The 17,770-nt window shown below is 37.9% G+C and overlaps 1 protein-coding gene across 2 annotated transcripts in view; it reads right to left on the bottom strand.

Annotated features, from left to right (window-relative positions):
* WNT2 (Wnt family member 2) overlaps nt 1–17,770 on the bottom strand; it is a 66,586-nt gene that overhangs the window by 22,418 nt on the left and 26,398 nt on the right. For both annotated transcript variants that reach the window (XM_074268211.1, XM_074268212.1), the window contains one exon: nt 8,392–8,656. In XM_074268211.1, the coding sequence (XP_074124312.1) occupies nt 8,392–8,656 (265 nt within the window). The remainder of the gene's footprint in view (nt 1–8,391; nt 8,657–17,770) is intronic.

The raw sequence follows: 17,770 nt of genomic DNA, 5'->3' as shown, positions 1-17,770 counted from the left end.
TCATCTGGAAACTCTGACAGAGACCCAGTTTATGCCTACTTATGCCAAATGCTAATCAGACACACTTAAAATGATTACATTCACATTGAATTTTTTTAAAAATAAAGTTTGAATATGACTGAGATACGGCAGAGCAGAGTTAACATAGTAAAGAAATTACTGTCCTTTTTAGGAAAGTCAGTGAATATAGGTGTGTATCAGATAATAGAAACAGCCAGGATTGGTAGAATGAGACAGGCCTTGTGTTTCAGCCCCCTTTCCACTTACTCACTGGCCCTGGTAACATTGGCTGGGTCCTTTTACTTTCACCTCTAAAATGGCAGGAAAATCCCCCTGAAGCAATTTTCATCTTCAGCTGAGCCACTCCCACTGCCTGCTATCCCGGTTAGGAACAAATGACCACAACCTGCTCCCCTCCCAACCTCTGTGTAATTAATTGAATAAAGCACCTCCTTCCTCAATCTCTATTTTTAATCTCCAGTTTATCCTCTTCACTCCCTAAACTCTGCCTATTGGGCCTTCTGGAGCAATCATTCCATAACACACAAACTCTTTAGGCTTCTTTCATCTTGATGGCTTTTTCAGAGAAAGATGCTTATCGGAGGTGACTGCATCTTCCAGTCCTGGTATCTCTGTCATATCTCTCACCGGAGGCCTGGAGAGAGAATCAGGGCATGCCTTGCTCCCCAAGGCCACATCCAGACCTTCTCTTTGCTAATGCCTGTTTAGCTTGTCTTTCTTTGAGTTCATTGTATCAGAATGTAACTCCCAATTCAGACCACCATGATATTGTCTTTTCCATGCATTCTGCTGCTTTTTTCAAGAAGTTAGGTAATGGTCTGTCAACCAAGTGTTCTAGTTCAGTGATCTCATCGTACACCCTTTTCTTTTTCTAAACATCTTTTCTAAATATCTAAAGGTACCTTTACATTCCCAGTCGTCTAGTTTGGCAAATTCAGGGCTATCCTTAACTCTTCGATTTCCATTTTCAAAAAAACTAATTATTGTGATTGATCAGTTCAAACTCTGTCTCTCTGTTTCTGTGTATGCTGTGTGTGTGTGTGTGTATGTGTATGTGTGTGTAAATGATCCCATTATTCCATTTCATAAACACTGTCTCATAATCATGCTCTGAAAATCTGGCAGGAAATTTCAGTTTTCCTCTATTTGGGGACTGTTCCCAATCACTAACTCTGTTTCATTTTGCAATTTCATTGCAATTAATTCAGAAAGATTAACATTTTTGGAATATAATTTGGGGAATGATTTCAGTGGAAACCTATTCTCCATTTCTGACTGTATGACAGGTGGTAGACCTCTACAGAAGGAGGATCTAAGCTGGCTATCTTAGTAGTGCCATTGATTGTGGACTCGAGCATAGATTTGCTCTTATTTTCCAGCAGAAAATCTGCTGCACATGAAGTTCAATGTTGAAGATTGAACCTAACTCCTGTGGCCTGCAGGAGAGTGAAAGGTAAAGGAACAGCACATTTGTAAAAATCAGACAGGTGTGAACAGCTGCTGATTTGAGGTTGATGGAGGTGCTAGTGAAGAGCATCATGGAGGTAAGGGTTCCCTCTGGGGAATGGACTTGTAAAGTTTTAATAAATGAAGTGTCTTTTACACAGCTTTCACACTACTTGCCATCTACAATACAAGCTGTCCTATGTTTTTGCTCATTCTGGCAGCAGGCAATTCCTGAATAGGCTGAAAAGAAAAAGGGTGTGTGATGATGGCAATTAAAAGTAGCTCAATGTGTTTTAAAAGTCTTTCAATGAATATCTCCTTTTCTATTCCCACTATTACTTTGTAAAGGAGATCTGGAATTTGCAAAGTGGGAGAGAAGAGATAAAAGCTATGGAGAGATGTCTAACTATCCTTCATTCACTCAGAATTTTTCCTAGTACAAATTTTTACTTTTTTTTTTTGCTAAGGATTATCTTCTTCTATGACCACTTAAACTGACCAAAAAAATAAATAAATAAATATGGAAGGCATGTGGTAGTAGTAGAAATGGAGATTTTTTTTTCCTCTATGACAAACTTCTTTTTTTATGTAATAAAGAATTTTGACTGATGCTGAAGTGAGCAAAAAACATTGTGCACAGTTAACAAGATTATATGATGATAAATTGTGATGGACTTGTCTTTTTTCAACAATGTAGTGATTCAAGGCAATTTCAATAGTATAGGGATGGAAAATGCCATCTGCAAAGAGAGAGAGAACTATGGAAACTGAATGTGGATCACCTTTTTGTTGTTGTTTGTTTTTTCTTTTTTGTGTTTTTTTTCCCTTTTTGATCTGCTTTTTCTTGCACAGCATGTCAAATATGTTTAGAAGAATTGCACATGTTTAGCCTATATGTTTTGGATGGGGGAGGGAAGGAGAAAAAATTGTAATACAAGGTTTTGCAAAGATAAATGTTGAAAACTATCTTTATATGTGTATGGAAAAATAAAATAATTTTTAAAAGAATTATTGCTCTAAAAAAAAAAGGTATTTTGATAGTTAACAAATAACATTCAATTGAATGATGTTTAGTCATTTACAAAGCACTTTTTTAATCTTCCTGATTATACTGTTAAATAGATAGTAAAAAACATTATTATCCCCATTTTTCATGCTAGGAAACTGAATCTCAGAGACATGAAGCAATTTGACTGAGGTCACACTGTTCCTACAGCCTTTTACCTCCAAAGCCAGTGCTTTCTCCACTTCTCTATCACTGAAGGCCCTATGGTCATGCACGAAGTACTTTGGGGGCATATAAAACCCTCAATAACTTCACATTCTGGTTTGCTTCAATTTTCTCATTTGTAAAATGATAAGATAGCACCTACTTCATAGGGTTACTATGAAAATCAACTGATGTAATAGTTTTAGTTTAGTACAATGCCTGGAACATAGTACATGCTAAATAAATATTAACTATTATTACCATAATTATTGTTAGAAAAGGGACAGGAGAATAGAAGTTGATAGGAAATTATGGTATTAAAGACAAAGGGAAAAACATGATTAAAGCATCAAATCAGAGAAGTACTTATCAGGTATGTACATATAAAACACTACAAGTCACAGAAAACGGTACTTTAGTTTGATTAGGATTTAGTAAGGAAAGAACAGAAGATAAAACTGGAAACATCATGGAGGACCTTCATTTTCAGGGTAAGCACTGACAGGTTGAAGTTGGGGTGGCTGGCTCCTGGATTGGCTTTTAAGACATTGAAAAGTACAGGCTGCTACACCAGCCCGCCTGCTCAATTGTCTTACCTTATTGTGGGACGGTCTCCCTAATATAGGCTGCCATGATATTGACTGAAAAGAAAAATAACTTTTTCTGGTCATCCTGCAACACCAGAACCAGAAGAAATAACTCCCAAATGTTTAAAGAACACAGAGCACAGAGGATTGGACCAGGGAACTCTAGGAAAACTTCATCTTCATATTTTTAAAGATTTTCTATCATGGCTACTCCATGAAACCAAACCTTATACCCTGAAAGAGAGAATCAGGTTGTGGACTCCTTGGAGGCATTTGTATGAGACCACCTCTAAGACAGCTCCTTAAACAAACAAACAAACAAACAAACAAACAAAACCCTGAGTAATTTTATTTGGTAGTTGGGTGGACTTGAGTCCAGTGAAAGACTTTCACAGTTGTTTCCATTTGACTTGCCGATGATCTGGACTCAGCTTGCTTAGGAAAGGGAATATACAGTTTTCTGTTATTTCTCATGCTCTGCTATGTTGTTTTTCCTTTGAATTATGGTTTGTCTGGTTCAGCTCAGATTCTCCTACCGGGCTGGGCTTGGGTTTTCCCTACAGATTCCTAAGAATGACTAGCAAATTTGCATACTTGAGATTATCAGCTGCAACCTGACCCAAATTAATATCTTTCTCAGCCTGGGCCCAATTTCCCTCTGCCAATCTCTCCAATAGTTGCTGATCAATGTGACCCTTCAGCTTCCTACCTACTACCTGTGAGGCTCTGACATGGAGAATGGAAGGATCAAAGAAAGATTCATCTCTTGGTGGTATGATGTCATTTCAGAGTAATGACAAATGACTTGGCCTATAGGGGCTATCCCAGTCAGTGTGATCCAGAGCTTCCCTGGAAACTTCCAAGGGGCATTGGTGACTCAACATTTGGGCACATCTGAAATAATGAACTTCCTGGCTGCTTCTGACTACGTGGTGGCTTGGGGTTGAAGGACATGGGTGTTTTCAAATAATAAAGTGATGCCCTCATTCTTTGCTGAGCCAGAGGAGCCAATGACTCAGTGGACCTTTGGAAAAGGAGAGATAGCCTTTTGCTCATTTTTTCCTGCTCTTCTGTTTTTTTTTTTTTTTCCCTTTCTTTCTATTCTTCCCCTGATGGAAGTGAGGAGATGGATTGTGCTCTCCCCATTCCTGCTGCAATTCCACATGAATTACAAATTCATCTATAGTCCCCTGGGTGCTTGTTCTAACTTCTATCCACTTTTCTAGCTGGCTAAACATTTTTTGTTTTTGTTTTTTGTTTTTTTTTTGCTAAGGTAATTGGGGTTAAGTGACTTGCCCAGGATCACACAGCCACGAAGGCGATATATCTAAACATGAAGCAGTTGTTTTTGCTGTCAGTCAGCTACCTCTCAAACTCACAAGGCCAACTTCAAGCCTGATCATATATACTTAAAAAACAATGTTCATGGGGCAGCTAGGTGGAGCAGTGGATAGAGCACCAGTCCTGAAGTCTGGAGGACCTGAGTTCAAATTTGATCTCAGACACTTAACACTTCGTGGCTGTGTGATCCTGGGCAAGTCACTTAACCCCAATTACCTTAGCAAAAAAAAAAACAAAAAACAAAAACAAAAAATGTTTAGCCAGCTAGAAAAGTAGATAGTAAAAAAAAAAAAAAAAAAAAAAAAAAAGGAGAAGCCCTTGGCCTATGTTGCTAGAAGACATGAACTTTGAGGAAGATAGTGCAGAGCAAAGGTGAAATGTAAAATGTTAGAAAAAAAACTGCTTCATGTTTAGATATATCGCCTTCTGGACTAGTATAACAGTAGTTAGCACTGTGATCTCTTAAGTCACTGTCAGTGCACACTGGAGAGCATCTTTTGTTCACAACATTTCTTTTAAGGGTAGTAATAAACTGTTGTCCCACATTTGACTCATGTTGTGTCTTTCTACTCCCCTACTCCCAAACTTTTGGAGAGAAACTGGACATGAGTCTACATCTAAGCTTTCAATATTTTACCTCTGAGGCACCAGGAAGGGTTTAATGAACCAAAATGTAAGAAAAAGGAAACGATCCCTTTTCATTGAGACCAGACTTCTTCTAGGGAAGATGGATTTCAGACTTAAATCCAAAGAAGAGGAGCCTCTTAGCAAGAGAGAGTGGGTGAAATGCCCCAGCTCACCATTGTCACTATTAGATTAGCAACTGGGCCAGAAAGGCATCAGGAGCTGAGGGCTCCGCAGCCATGTGAGAGGCTCTGCAGAGATGAGTGATTACCAGAAGATGAGTAAGACCTCCTCAGACCTCGCAGAAGAGAACCTATTGTTCAGGCCTGATTCAATAAAGAACGGTAACAGGTGGTGGAAGTCCTTGAGAGTGGTGAAGTAGACGTGTCCTTCAAGAACAGGGCCATTTCCTCCTTAGAGTACAGGGGCAGAGGCAATGAGGAGTGTCTCCTAACATAGACCGGCATAGGCGGTGGGTTATGCAACCTCTGTGATGACAGTCACATGGACTAGAAGAACACCATGGTCCAAATGAAGCAACAGCTCATCTAGCCATCTGTGGCAGATGCTGCAAAATCCCTCCCCAGCATCACTAATTGGGAAGATAATTATAAAACATAAGTGTCAAGTATGCAGCCCAGCACTATCATGTGCTGCATGAACTAGATTATAAAGTAATTGGGGATGTTTCACAAAATAAATACAAATAAAGTAAAATATAGACAACATTACATTAAAAAAACTAAGTCAATACCCAGCTGCAAAGATCTGCACATACTGATTAGGGATCTCCAGGTTTCTATTTGAGTTTGACACCATCAGCCTAGAACACAGAGAAGTTAAGGAACTTGCAGAGTCAAAAAACCATATTTGTCAGAGCCAATGGTATTGGCCCCAGGCTTTCCTAACTTTGAGGGTTTTTTTTCCTATTCACTACATACGTGTTGTCAAGCTCACATAGAAATTTATCTCTGCTGGCTATATGTTGACTTAGAAAACCACAAATCAACATTATGTGTTGTATTGTATTTTTTATTTCTTTTGCTAAGTATTCTCCAATTACATATAAATCTGGCTCAGGCTGTGTTTAGGAGTTCTAAGGGAAACTTACTGGAGCTGAGTTTGATACCTTTGCATTACACTAAATAATATTATTTAAGGCACCTTGCAAATTTTAAATGTTATTGTCATTTTCTAAGGGGTTGACAGAAAGGCATTCCTTAACATAATAACTGTTAACTAATATGAAATGTTCAGAAGAGAAAGAAAGAACAAAGTAAGTCTCCTGTTGAGTCATTTTTTCAATTGTATCGCAGGCTTTAAGACACTATTTGGGATTTTCTTTGCAAAAATACTGGAGTGGTTTGTCATTTCCTTCTCCAGCTCATTTTAAAGAAACAGAAGGCCAGCAGGATTAAGTGACTTGCTTAGGGTCATATAGTCTGAGGCCAGATTGAATTCATGAAGATGAGTCTTTTTAACTCAAAGCTTATTGCTCTAAACACTTCTACCACCTACCTGCCCCAAGCCAGTCTTCATATAGCTGCATTTGTGTCTGTATCTAACTGCTTAAGCAATGCCTAACAACACAAAGTTTGTCAGGTTAGGGTGGACATCTCAAAGAAAAGCAAAAAATTTAGCCTGTTAAAAAAATTCACTTGTTACTTGGTCTATGTGTCAAATCACTTTACAAGAATTATTAAGCACATGCTTAATGCCAGGCTAGCCACTATCAATACAAAGAAAAATCAAAAACAAAAACAGTTCCTGGCTTCAAGGAGCTTACATTCTAAAAGGAGAGAAACACATAAAAATCAGAACATACAGAATACATTGAAATTGGAAGATGACTAGGACCTGTGTGGGAATGGGAAGGATGAGGGGTGAAGAAAAGCAATTCTTAAAGCTGCAGCACTTAGCTTAAAAATCCACATAACCACGGAAAATGATTAATAAAAAGAGGGCATTAAACAATGAGAAACCCCAAAAGTCAATTAAAAGAGAAAAAAAAATCAGATGATTTCAACCAACTCACCCATTTTACTTTATTTTTTGCTGAATTTGTTAAATACATTGAAAAACTAGTCAACTTGTCATCTGTATGTACAGATAAAGCCTTTGTATAACAGAAGCAGAATATGAAACCACTTTTTCTTCTCTCTATATCTAACTTTCTTGCTTTTACAGATCATGCCCTCTAATCCCTCATATGTCTACAGCAATCCCATAATTTAAATCTTTGGTCTGAATCAAGATAATACAGTTAATTGCAAAATGGACAGTTAGCTACTGTATGTTGACAATGATAGATCTGCTACTGTGTGAAGAAAAGGAAAAGGAATCAGCTCAAAGTCCCACTGTGACATGATACAAATATCAAGTAATTTGCCCTCAGGCAGCAGATTAACTGTGATTCCTTAAATTATATTAAGTACTCTCTGAAAGCACATCGATTTTCTAGGTTGTTTTTTTTTTAATTACATATTCAACTCATCACTCCTCCCTTAATTTTTTGTTAATTATTCTTCTATTCTATAATTTTTCCTCTGAAGACTGGTTATAGAGATACATACCAGAAATTTAATATGCTAATTCATTGTTATCAATCTCATTCACATATTTATTAATAGTTTCTATGATTTGTTCTTTGGCTTATTCATTATTTAGAATGTCATTAATAATTTCCATTTGGTATCTTCTGCTTGGGTTCCCTAAATTAATTTGAAAACAACAAGAAATATTTACCTATTGAGTGGGGTCCGAATGTTTGTTCAAAATCCTCCAATACAAGTAATTGTTCTGCTCATGCCTTGTATAAGTTGACACATATATATATTATACATAGATTTCAAAAAATTATCTAGTTCGATGCCCTTGATATAAAGAACCCTTTGAATTTGAACCCTGTACAATATGCTTCCATTTATCCCCAAACTCTGGCTCATTATGGCAATATAGGTTTTATGAATCACTATCTACTTTTCTCTGTTCAGTTAACTTGGGAAATATTTCTATACTTTTTTAGTATGGAATTTATAAATTATGTGAGTGAAGCAATGAAGTAAATTATTGGAAGAATCAGTTGTAGATATGGGACTTCACTAGAATGGTGTCATCTGGGAATCTGAATGGTGACACCTGCCTGAGGTGTTTTGGGCTTACCTGCATCTCGGTCCCTGATACAGTAGTCTGGAGAGTTCTCAAAATAGACCAGGTCATTTTTGGTTGGTTTCTTAAATCTCTTGTTAGCCACAGTGAAACCAGTGCCATCTTGATTCATGACCACCTGGATGGCCCCGTTATATTTCTTCCAAAGATAATCTCCCGTCTTTCTAAAGTCAGCCATGGCCAGCCAGCAGGTCCTCAGGGTACAGGATCCACTCACCCCATGGCATTTGCATTCTTGTTTCAAGAACCGCTTTACAGCCTATTAGAAAAGGCAGCAAAATATCAGCAGAGATGAATGCATCTAAGTACTCAATAACAGGTAATACACTATCCCCTACAAGGATTTAGTTGTGCCACCTGAAATCTCAGGATAATTTTTGAGTTGTGCTTTATAGCAAAGATTCAAAGGCTCAGTCAATGGTGGTAGAGTAAAGAATGGTAGGAAGGGTTCAATCAATGCTATTCACTTATTTACTTAGGAAAGTAGGTAGAACTCTGAAATTTGGGTTTTCACCCACTCACTAATGAAGTTCTGCCACTGGTCTGCTTTACTATAGTTTTAGAGTTCCATAGAACACCAAGGTTAGATGATGTGCTCAGGACAGTTTGAATCATAAATCAGATTTTAATCTAGATCTTCATTTCTCAGAATCTGGCACTCTTTATATTTCACCAGGTAGCCTCACTGCTCTAAAATTAAGGTGGAAGAAAGGGGAGAATGCTTAATTCTATTAGGATCACAGATCTAGAGTTGGAAAAAAAATCCTCATATTTCATCTAATTCACTTCCCTCATTTGAAAGATGAAGACACTGAAACCCATATTATTAAGTCATTGGCTCAGGATTGCATAGGTAAGAGTTGGGTTTAAAATCTTGGGTCTTGGGACAGCTAGGTGGCACAGTGGATAGAGCACCAGCTTTGAATTCAGGAGGACCTGAGTTCAAATCTAGTCCCAGACACTTAACACTTCCTAGCTGTGTGACCCTGGGCAAGTCACTTAACCCCAGCCTCAAGGGGGGGAAAAAAAAAGAATAAAATCTTGGTTCTCTGAGACTAGAGCCAGTGCTTTTTCCACTTGCCCACACTGTCAGTTATCCATGTGATAAACCATCACCAGGAAAAGGGAATGAATTATAAAGTATTTCCTAAAGAAATGGAATTTTAATACTTTGCATACTATCTCAGAGAAGGAGGGAAGGAGAGAATTTGGAATACAAAAGTTTTAAAAAATGAATGTTACTAGGATAGTTTACCTCTCAGACCTGTGGAAGAGGAATGAATTTATGTCCAAAGAAGAACTAGAGATCATTATTGATCACAAAATAGAAAACTTTGATTATATCAAGTTGAAAAGTTTTTGTACAAACAAAACTAATGCAGATAAGATTAAAAGGGAAACAATAAACTGGGAAAACATTTTTACAGTCAAAGGTTCCAATAAAGACCTCATTTCCAAAATATACAGAGAATTGACTCTAATTTATAAGAAATCAAGCCATTCTCCAATTGATAAATGGTCAAAGGGCATGAACAGACAATTCTCAGATGAAGAAATTGAAACTATTTCTAGCCATATGAAAAGATGCTCCAAGTCATTATTAATCAGAGAAATGCAAATTAAGACAACTCTGAGATACCACTACACACCTGTCAGATTGACTAGAATGACAGGGAAAGGTAATGCAGAATATTGGAGGGGATGTGGGAAAATTGGGACACTGATGCATTGTTGGTGGAATTGTGAATACATCCAGCCATTCTGGAGAGCGATTTGGAACTATGCTCAAAAAGTTATCAAACTGTGCATACCCTTTGATCCAGCAGTGTTACTACTGGACTTATATCCCAAAGAAATCTTAAAGAAGGGAAAGGGATCTGTATGTGCAAGAATGTTTGTGGCAGCCCTCTTTGTAGTGGCCAGAAACTGGAAACTGAATGGATGCCCATCAATTGGAGAATGGCTGAATAAATTGTGGTATATGAATATTATGGCATATTATTGTTCTGTAAGAAATGACCAGCAGGGTGATTTCAGAAAGGCCTGGAGAGAAGCACATGAACTGATGCTGAGTGAAGTGAACGGGACCAAGAGATCATTATACACTTCAACAACAACATTACATGTTGATCAATTCTGATGGATGTGGCCATTTTCAATAATGAAATGAACCAAATCAGTTCCAATAGAGCAGTAATGAACTGAACCAGCTACACCCAGCGAAAGAACTCTGGGAGATGACTATGAACCACTACATAGAATTCCCAATCCCTCTTTTTTTGTCTGCCTGCATTTTTGATTTTCTTCACAGGCTAATTGTATACTGTTTCAAAGTCCAATTCTTTTTGTACAGCAAAACAACTGTTTGGACATGTATACATATATTGTATTTAATTTATACTTCAGCATATTTAACATATATTGGTCAACCTGCCATCTGGGGTGTGGGAAGGAGGGGGAAAATTGGAACAAAAGATTTGGCAATTGTCAATGCTGTAAAATCACCCATGCATATATCTGGTAAATAAAAACTATAATTAAAAAAATGAATGTTACAAATAGTTTTTACATGTAATTGGGAAAAATAAAATATTATTCAAAAATATTTTGCATACACATTAGTTACCACATAATTATAACTTGAATCAGGCTAACCAAATCATTGCTAAGTTGGGTTTCTTTAATGGATAATTTTTAAGTAGCACATCAATTATATGTATGTGACACTGTCTCTGGGATACATTCCCAACTTAATAATCACAGGTTTCAAGACTGAGTCTCTAGGAGAGTGGCTGCTTTCACATCCAGCTGTGGATCTGTACTCTTACATGGTTCCTAAGCCCCAACTGGTGAGCTTACCTTCAACAGTCATCCAGTAGATATAATTAGCTCAAAACAAAGGCATTTACTAAGGTGGCATAGTAAGAACAGTAGCTACAAAACATTACCCCCATAAACCTGGAGCATACTTTCCCATAGATACACACAGCACCTGTGGGAAGAGTGGGCACAAATTTAGAGTATAATGGTAATAAGGCACATAAGTGCACAAGGCAACTCACACCTCTGGGGCTAATTTTTTTCTCTTCTCCTGAATTCCTCATGGGGCTCTCCTCTGGGCATAGCATCAGTGTAAGGGGGTCACCCTACTGGTCTCCTTTCCTAGGTCTGCTCTTCCTTGCAGCTCAACTCTCAATTGTCAGGACATTGAATCCATAGTCAGGTTTCTCCTCTGTTGCCAGAATCCCAGACTGTGAAGCTGCTTCTCACCCTAAATGCTGTCTTTTTTTGTGTTTTTGTAGAGAGTGTATCTGCTCTCAACTTTGAATGGCTATGTTCTCTGAATTGTTCCCTACTGGTGTCTCCTATTAGTCAAATATGTTTCATTATGAAGGGAAAGATTAAAAAAAATCTCTGTCCCACAACCTAGATGCCCTAGTGGGAGCACAGAGGTCACATTTTATAAAGCTGTTTTCTGTTTTGGATCCCTTGAACTCAAAAACTGTTTGAGTGCCTCGAGTTTTATAAAGGTTTCAAGGGGTGGAACCAATCTTTTCCCAATCAATGGCCTGCTGCCATTGAAACTGAAGCCAGGAACTCCTTCACACTTCATAAAAGGATGACAGGGCATAGAAAGGCATTTGTAATTCATTAGCACATTAATACTCATTACTGGTAATCTCTCCCTAACTTTCTAGGATTCCATCTACTTGTGTATGTGGTGGAGGGCAACTCCACCCCTTCTGTCTTGTATTGGAATGAGTATCTCTCAAGTATTATAAAACAGTTGGTTCTTTTGAGCAGGTTCAATAGTCATTTTTTCAATCACATGTACATTATTTATTTATTTAAACAAAGCTATAAGGAAAAATAGATGACTAAGATACATATTTAAAAACAGTCCAAAGCCTATGGATATGGACAAGAATTGATCAACAAATAGTTATTAAATGTTTACTATGTGGCAGACATTGTGTTACTGTGTTGGAGGATACAAATATAAAAGTGAAAGTTCCTAATCTTAGTGATCTGACATTTAAAAATAATATCTTCACATTTAAGAAAATATTAGTGTATATATAATGTGTATCTATATGTGTGTGTATATATACAATATGAATATATACACATATATCTCTATATATACATGTATAAATATATACATGTACATATTTAGATAATACATTTATACATGATTTAAAATCACAAGACACTGTGATTGAAGACACTGACAAATAGGAAAAATCAAGAAAGGCCTTTTGAAGGAGATGGCAATCTGGATAGTGTACCAGTTCTATGCCAGGAATCGTTTCCATTTGAATTAATTATCTTAGAAAGATTCTGAAGATCACCTGTAAATTCGTTCTTGAACTAAACTGCCAAGTATTCCAACTCTACTGCAGAGCACAACACCAATGGGCTGGCCACGTTGTTCAAATAGACGCTTGCTAAAAAGACTATTTTATGGAGAACTCACACAGGGTAAGGGCTCACAAGGTGATCAGAAAAAGCAACACAAGAACATTCTAAAGGTCTCTTTGAAGAACTTTAGAATTGATTATATGACATGGGAGACATTGACACAGAACTGCCGCTGTCATCAGAGAAGGTGATAGACTGGAGCAAAGCAGAATTGAGCTAATGCTCCGAAGAAACTAGAAATGCACAAAGTTAGAAAGTCCACCCCAAATGTTCATAGGGACTATTGGTGCCTGACCTGTGGCAGAGCATTCCAAGCTCATACTGGTCTGGTCAGCCACAGTTGGACACGCTCACATGACTCTAGCAGGGTGATACCATTTTGGTCCTTTTCAAGAAAGAAGGATAACCAGCAGGGGGCAATCAGGGAGGAGCACTGATAGGATTTTGCTATCCTAAGAAGGCCCTTATTGCAGTAGACCTTGTAATTTAATTCCTTGTTTAATTCTTTGCACTGACAAATTCTACAATTACTGTATCCAATCAGAAGGCTATAGCAAAGAAGTAGGTTGTTTTATAGGGAAAAAAAATCAGTATTTTACTTCTTTGCTAAATCTTATTAGGGTCCTAACTCTTTTTCAGAGTTAGATGGCATAATTTTCCATTAAACTCCTTTTTAAAAGGAATTTAGTCTGTCTTATAGCACCTTACCTTCATTAGGAACTTCCCATGGCAGCAAGTTCATTAGGACTAACCACATCTTCCTCCTGGTTAATTGTGACTTAAGTTATGGAGCATGGTAGGGAACGTGATAGCCTAGTCTTTCTTCTTGTTAATGGCTAACTCCCCTTTGGAACTGAGTATACAATCAACGACATATAATAGTAAAATCTTTGCCTCTAGATTGGGAGAAGGCCTAAGCTTACAAATTCTTTTGAGATACCTTGTGACACTGGCCTGAAACCCCAATATACCTTTGGAGTCTAAACCCCCTTTTCCAAACAGAAAGACTGATAATTTTTTAGTTCAAATCTGACTTCAGACACTTTCTGGCTATGTGGCCACTTAACCTTATTTGCCTCAGTTTCCTCATCTGTAAAAGGAGTTGGAGAAAGAAGTAGCAAACCACTCTAGTATCTTTGCCAAGAAAATCCCAAAGGACATGACCAAAAAAAAACCTAGACACTATAACAAATTATGTGTTTATAGGTATTTTTGCCTTTGATCTCCTTTCACCGTTCTTTTTCTTTCCAGTTAACCCACTAATTGGATTCACTGGTTAAGGTATGCATTGCACTATTTTCTATCTGTTGAGGCTTGTCCTATGCAACTGGGACATAAAGCCAAATTGGGTCGAAGGAAGTTGTAATGACTCTCTTAAGGCAAAACCAAAAGCCTTGGTAGTAACAAGGGCAAGAGAACAGACTTGGGTTTTAGAGAGTAAAAAGGAGAAGAAATATGCCTGGAAAAGGAATGACTGAGAGGCCTCCAGGAATAATGATCCATTATATATTTCCCTCTTCTTGTTTGATTGTTCCTCTTCCAATATCTTTCCAAGGACATAAAGGCATTCCCTCCAATTTGGAGGTTTGAATCTATGTCCCTCATGACCCAATGTCACCAAAAACTGCTTCTGGCCTAGTACAAGTAATCAGAAGGCCCTAATAAGGGTTTGTCATGGTAATTTCGCTACCCATGGCCTATCAAGTAGGGGCTGGAGAATGTTAGGGGATGAGATTTTTCCATAACTGGCCCCAATTTATTCCACTTAATAGTCTAGATAGTTCCTTTAAGGAGACAATCTATTCATGCAGGGACGGATATGCCAATGAAACAATCTGGTCCCCTTCATCATGGGGACATTAAATAACTTAGAAATAAAATAGTTTTTGTACCCTCTTTCTTGCAGTGCAAAGACAATGCTTAAGGAACAAATGTTCAAGGAAGCATTTACCAACCAACCAAACTTAGATATGGCTAACTTCATAGGTAGCTTCCAAAAGAGAGGGAAACTGGGAATTCCCTGTCACTGGAAACCTGCAAGTGGATCTGGATGGCCATTTATAGAATTATAACTAACATGGAGCAAATGAGGATTTCCCCCAGACTATTAGCCTAAGGAGGTTCTCTGTAGTCATACAAAGGCTTCAGACACAACTGCCCCATCTCTCTCAAAGCCCCCAAATTACTTCCCTCTCCCAGAACCCTCAGTCAGCAAGTTCTATTGATTCTGCTTCCATAAGCCGTCAAGCATCTATAGCCTCCTTACTCATTCATTACCACAGACACTGCCCTAGTAGTTACTGTTGTTCAGCCCAACTCTTCATGACCCTGGAGACCATATTGTTCATGCAAAGATACTGGAGTGGTTTGCCAATTCCTTTTCCAGTGGATTAAGGCAAACAGAGGCTGTGACTTGCGACACTTAGTGACCACTAATGGTCCTAGTCCAGGCCCTCATTACTCTCTGCTTTGCCCTATTTAGTAGCCTCCAAACAGGTAGTGTGACATTTCCTTTCCCCTTTATCTTTTTTCATACTGGTACTGAATCAGTTAGATGGCACAGTGGCACAGAGGCCTGAAGTCAGGAAGATCTGAGTTCAAATGTGACCTCAGACACTTCCTAGCTGTATGATTTTAGGCAAGTCGCTTCATCTCAGTTTGCCTTCATCCCCTGGAGAAGGCAATGGCAAACTACTCCAGTGTCTTTGCCAAGAAAACCACCAAGAATAGTACATGACTGAAAATGACTAAACAACTAAACTTATATTCTTTATGCACGGATGTAGTCATGCAAGTCAAAACCTTTCAATAGCACCCTTTTGTCTACTGAGCTTAAATACTTTAACCTAGACCTCAAACATAGCACCATCAATCAACCGACCAGTAACAGGAGACAGAAATACAAAAATGAGACAGTCCTTGTCCTGGAAGGATTTATGTTCCAATGGGGAGAGGAAGGGGAGCCCAAATAGTTGTGCAGTAGTCAAGGGAAGGAAGTTTTGGTTCAGCCTGTTACAGGAACTGTGAATGAGAACTATAGGGCAGTAGATTATCACACTCTTCCCAGTAGCAGTTTGTTTGATTGTGGTTCAAAGAGCAAAAAAGTCCAGGAGGAGGTATGGGGGTGGGGTGGAATATCCATGGAAAGATGTCCATGATGGGGAGGCCCTGGATTTTGGGTGATAGCTGGAAGGAATCAGCCCTATTCAGGCTGGCTAGATACAATGAGTGAATATTAGTTTTCACTCACCCACCCACCCACCCTATCCCAATTAGGACTGCATGGGCCCAGGGTGGAGTCTGGAAGATGAATTTCTGAACTTCTTCCTGCCCTTTCAACCTTTTCTCATCCTAGACCTCCCCTTGTACTCTTTTAATCTCTTCTCCACCCTTCCACACACATTTTGTGCTTTCCTGCTTCTGGGTCTTTGGCTCACATTTATCTATGCTCAGAATCCCTTCCCCCCCTCTGCTCATAGAATCCTTCCAATCCAGTTGAGTCTAACTCAAATCTATTTTCTCTATAAAGCCAAAACATGGCTCTCTATCCATTCCTACAAGTTTCCTTTTGGCCACTTAATCAATGCTTGTTAAACTGAACAAAAAAAGGGAGATAGTCAAATATTTGTTGGAGGGATGAATCCAATTCCTTGCCCTGAGGTGTGCCTTATGAAATTCAAGCACTTTATCTGTTCTGAAAAGCAATTAACTACTTAACCAATGAAAATGTTTTAATAACAATAACAGCTAATACTGATACTCTTTAAAGTTTGCAAAGCACTTCACACATATATTATTATTCTTTTAATTATAGTTTTTATTTACCAGATATATGCATGGGTAATTTTACAACACTGACAATTGCCAAACCTTTTGTTCCAATTTTTCCCCTCCTTCCCCCGCCCCCAAGATGGCAGGTTGACCAATACATGTTAAATAACACATATTATTTTACTTGGCCCTCACAATAACCTTATGAAGTAGGTGCTATTACCATTCCCATTTTACAGATGAGGAAATTGGAGTTGAGAGAGGATCCAGGAAAACCTGGTTAGAACATGTGAGAGAAAGCATTCTACATCTAAGTCCAGTGCTCTCTCCATTCACCCCACTGATCTGCTCTACTGATTTAAACAAAGAGATCCTATGATTCCATCTTAGAGGTGACTATAAGTTCTTAAAAGCTAGGTAGATAAGTTCTAGTAGTTTCTAAATCAAACTGGAAAGGTTTAAATATGGTACAGGAGAAAAAAAAATTGCTATTCAAGGCAAACTTGAGTTAGTGCCAATAAGGACATGCAATAATGAACTGTTTAGATAAATAAAATAAATAATTTAAGTTAAAAAAAATTAAAATGAAATTATCAAATATATTATTAAATAGATTGTTAAATAAATATTAAATAAAACAAACACAATTACAAAATGGCCCTCAGGTCTCCCTTGGCCCTTCTTTCTACCACTGTAAGAGTAGTGGAACAGCAAAAAATTTTAAGGACCATAGAGCTAATCATCCATATTCATTCACTTAATTGTTGGTATTTGAAAATGTGGTCTTTATTTTACTGACTAACAAATGGGCCATAATATTGGAGCAACTTTTCCATGTTGACATCTCCATAAATGAAACAAGAAACTTAAAACAACAACAATAATAACAAAAACTAACATTAAATACACAGCCAGAACTAAGAAAGAGCACATGGAACTTTTCCTAGAAAAGGAAATTTAGAGAAGTGCCACTTTCTTTCCCGATGGGTGGTCACAGATAATTTAACTGCTGGCACAGATGTACAAACAACCAGACCACCAAGAGTACTGTCCTGTTTTCTAAATCACTTGTCTAATTTGGGTGGGACTTCCTCTTGCTTGACCTTAACTTCTTCTGCCCTGAATATCATTAAAACTTTTTTTCTCCACTTCTTGAACACATTTGTTTTAATGGTGTTTA

Source organism: Sminthopsis crassicaudata, chromosome 5, assembly GCF_048593235.1.
Source record: "Sminthopsis crassicaudata isolate SCR6 chromosome 5, ASM4859323v1, whole genome shotgun sequence".
Classification (NCBI taxonomy): Eukaryota; Metazoa; Chordata; class Mammalia; order Dasyuromorphia; family Dasyuridae; genus Sminthopsis; species Sminthopsis crassicaudata.
This window is presented reverse-complemented; position numbering and strand designations above follow the sequence as displayed.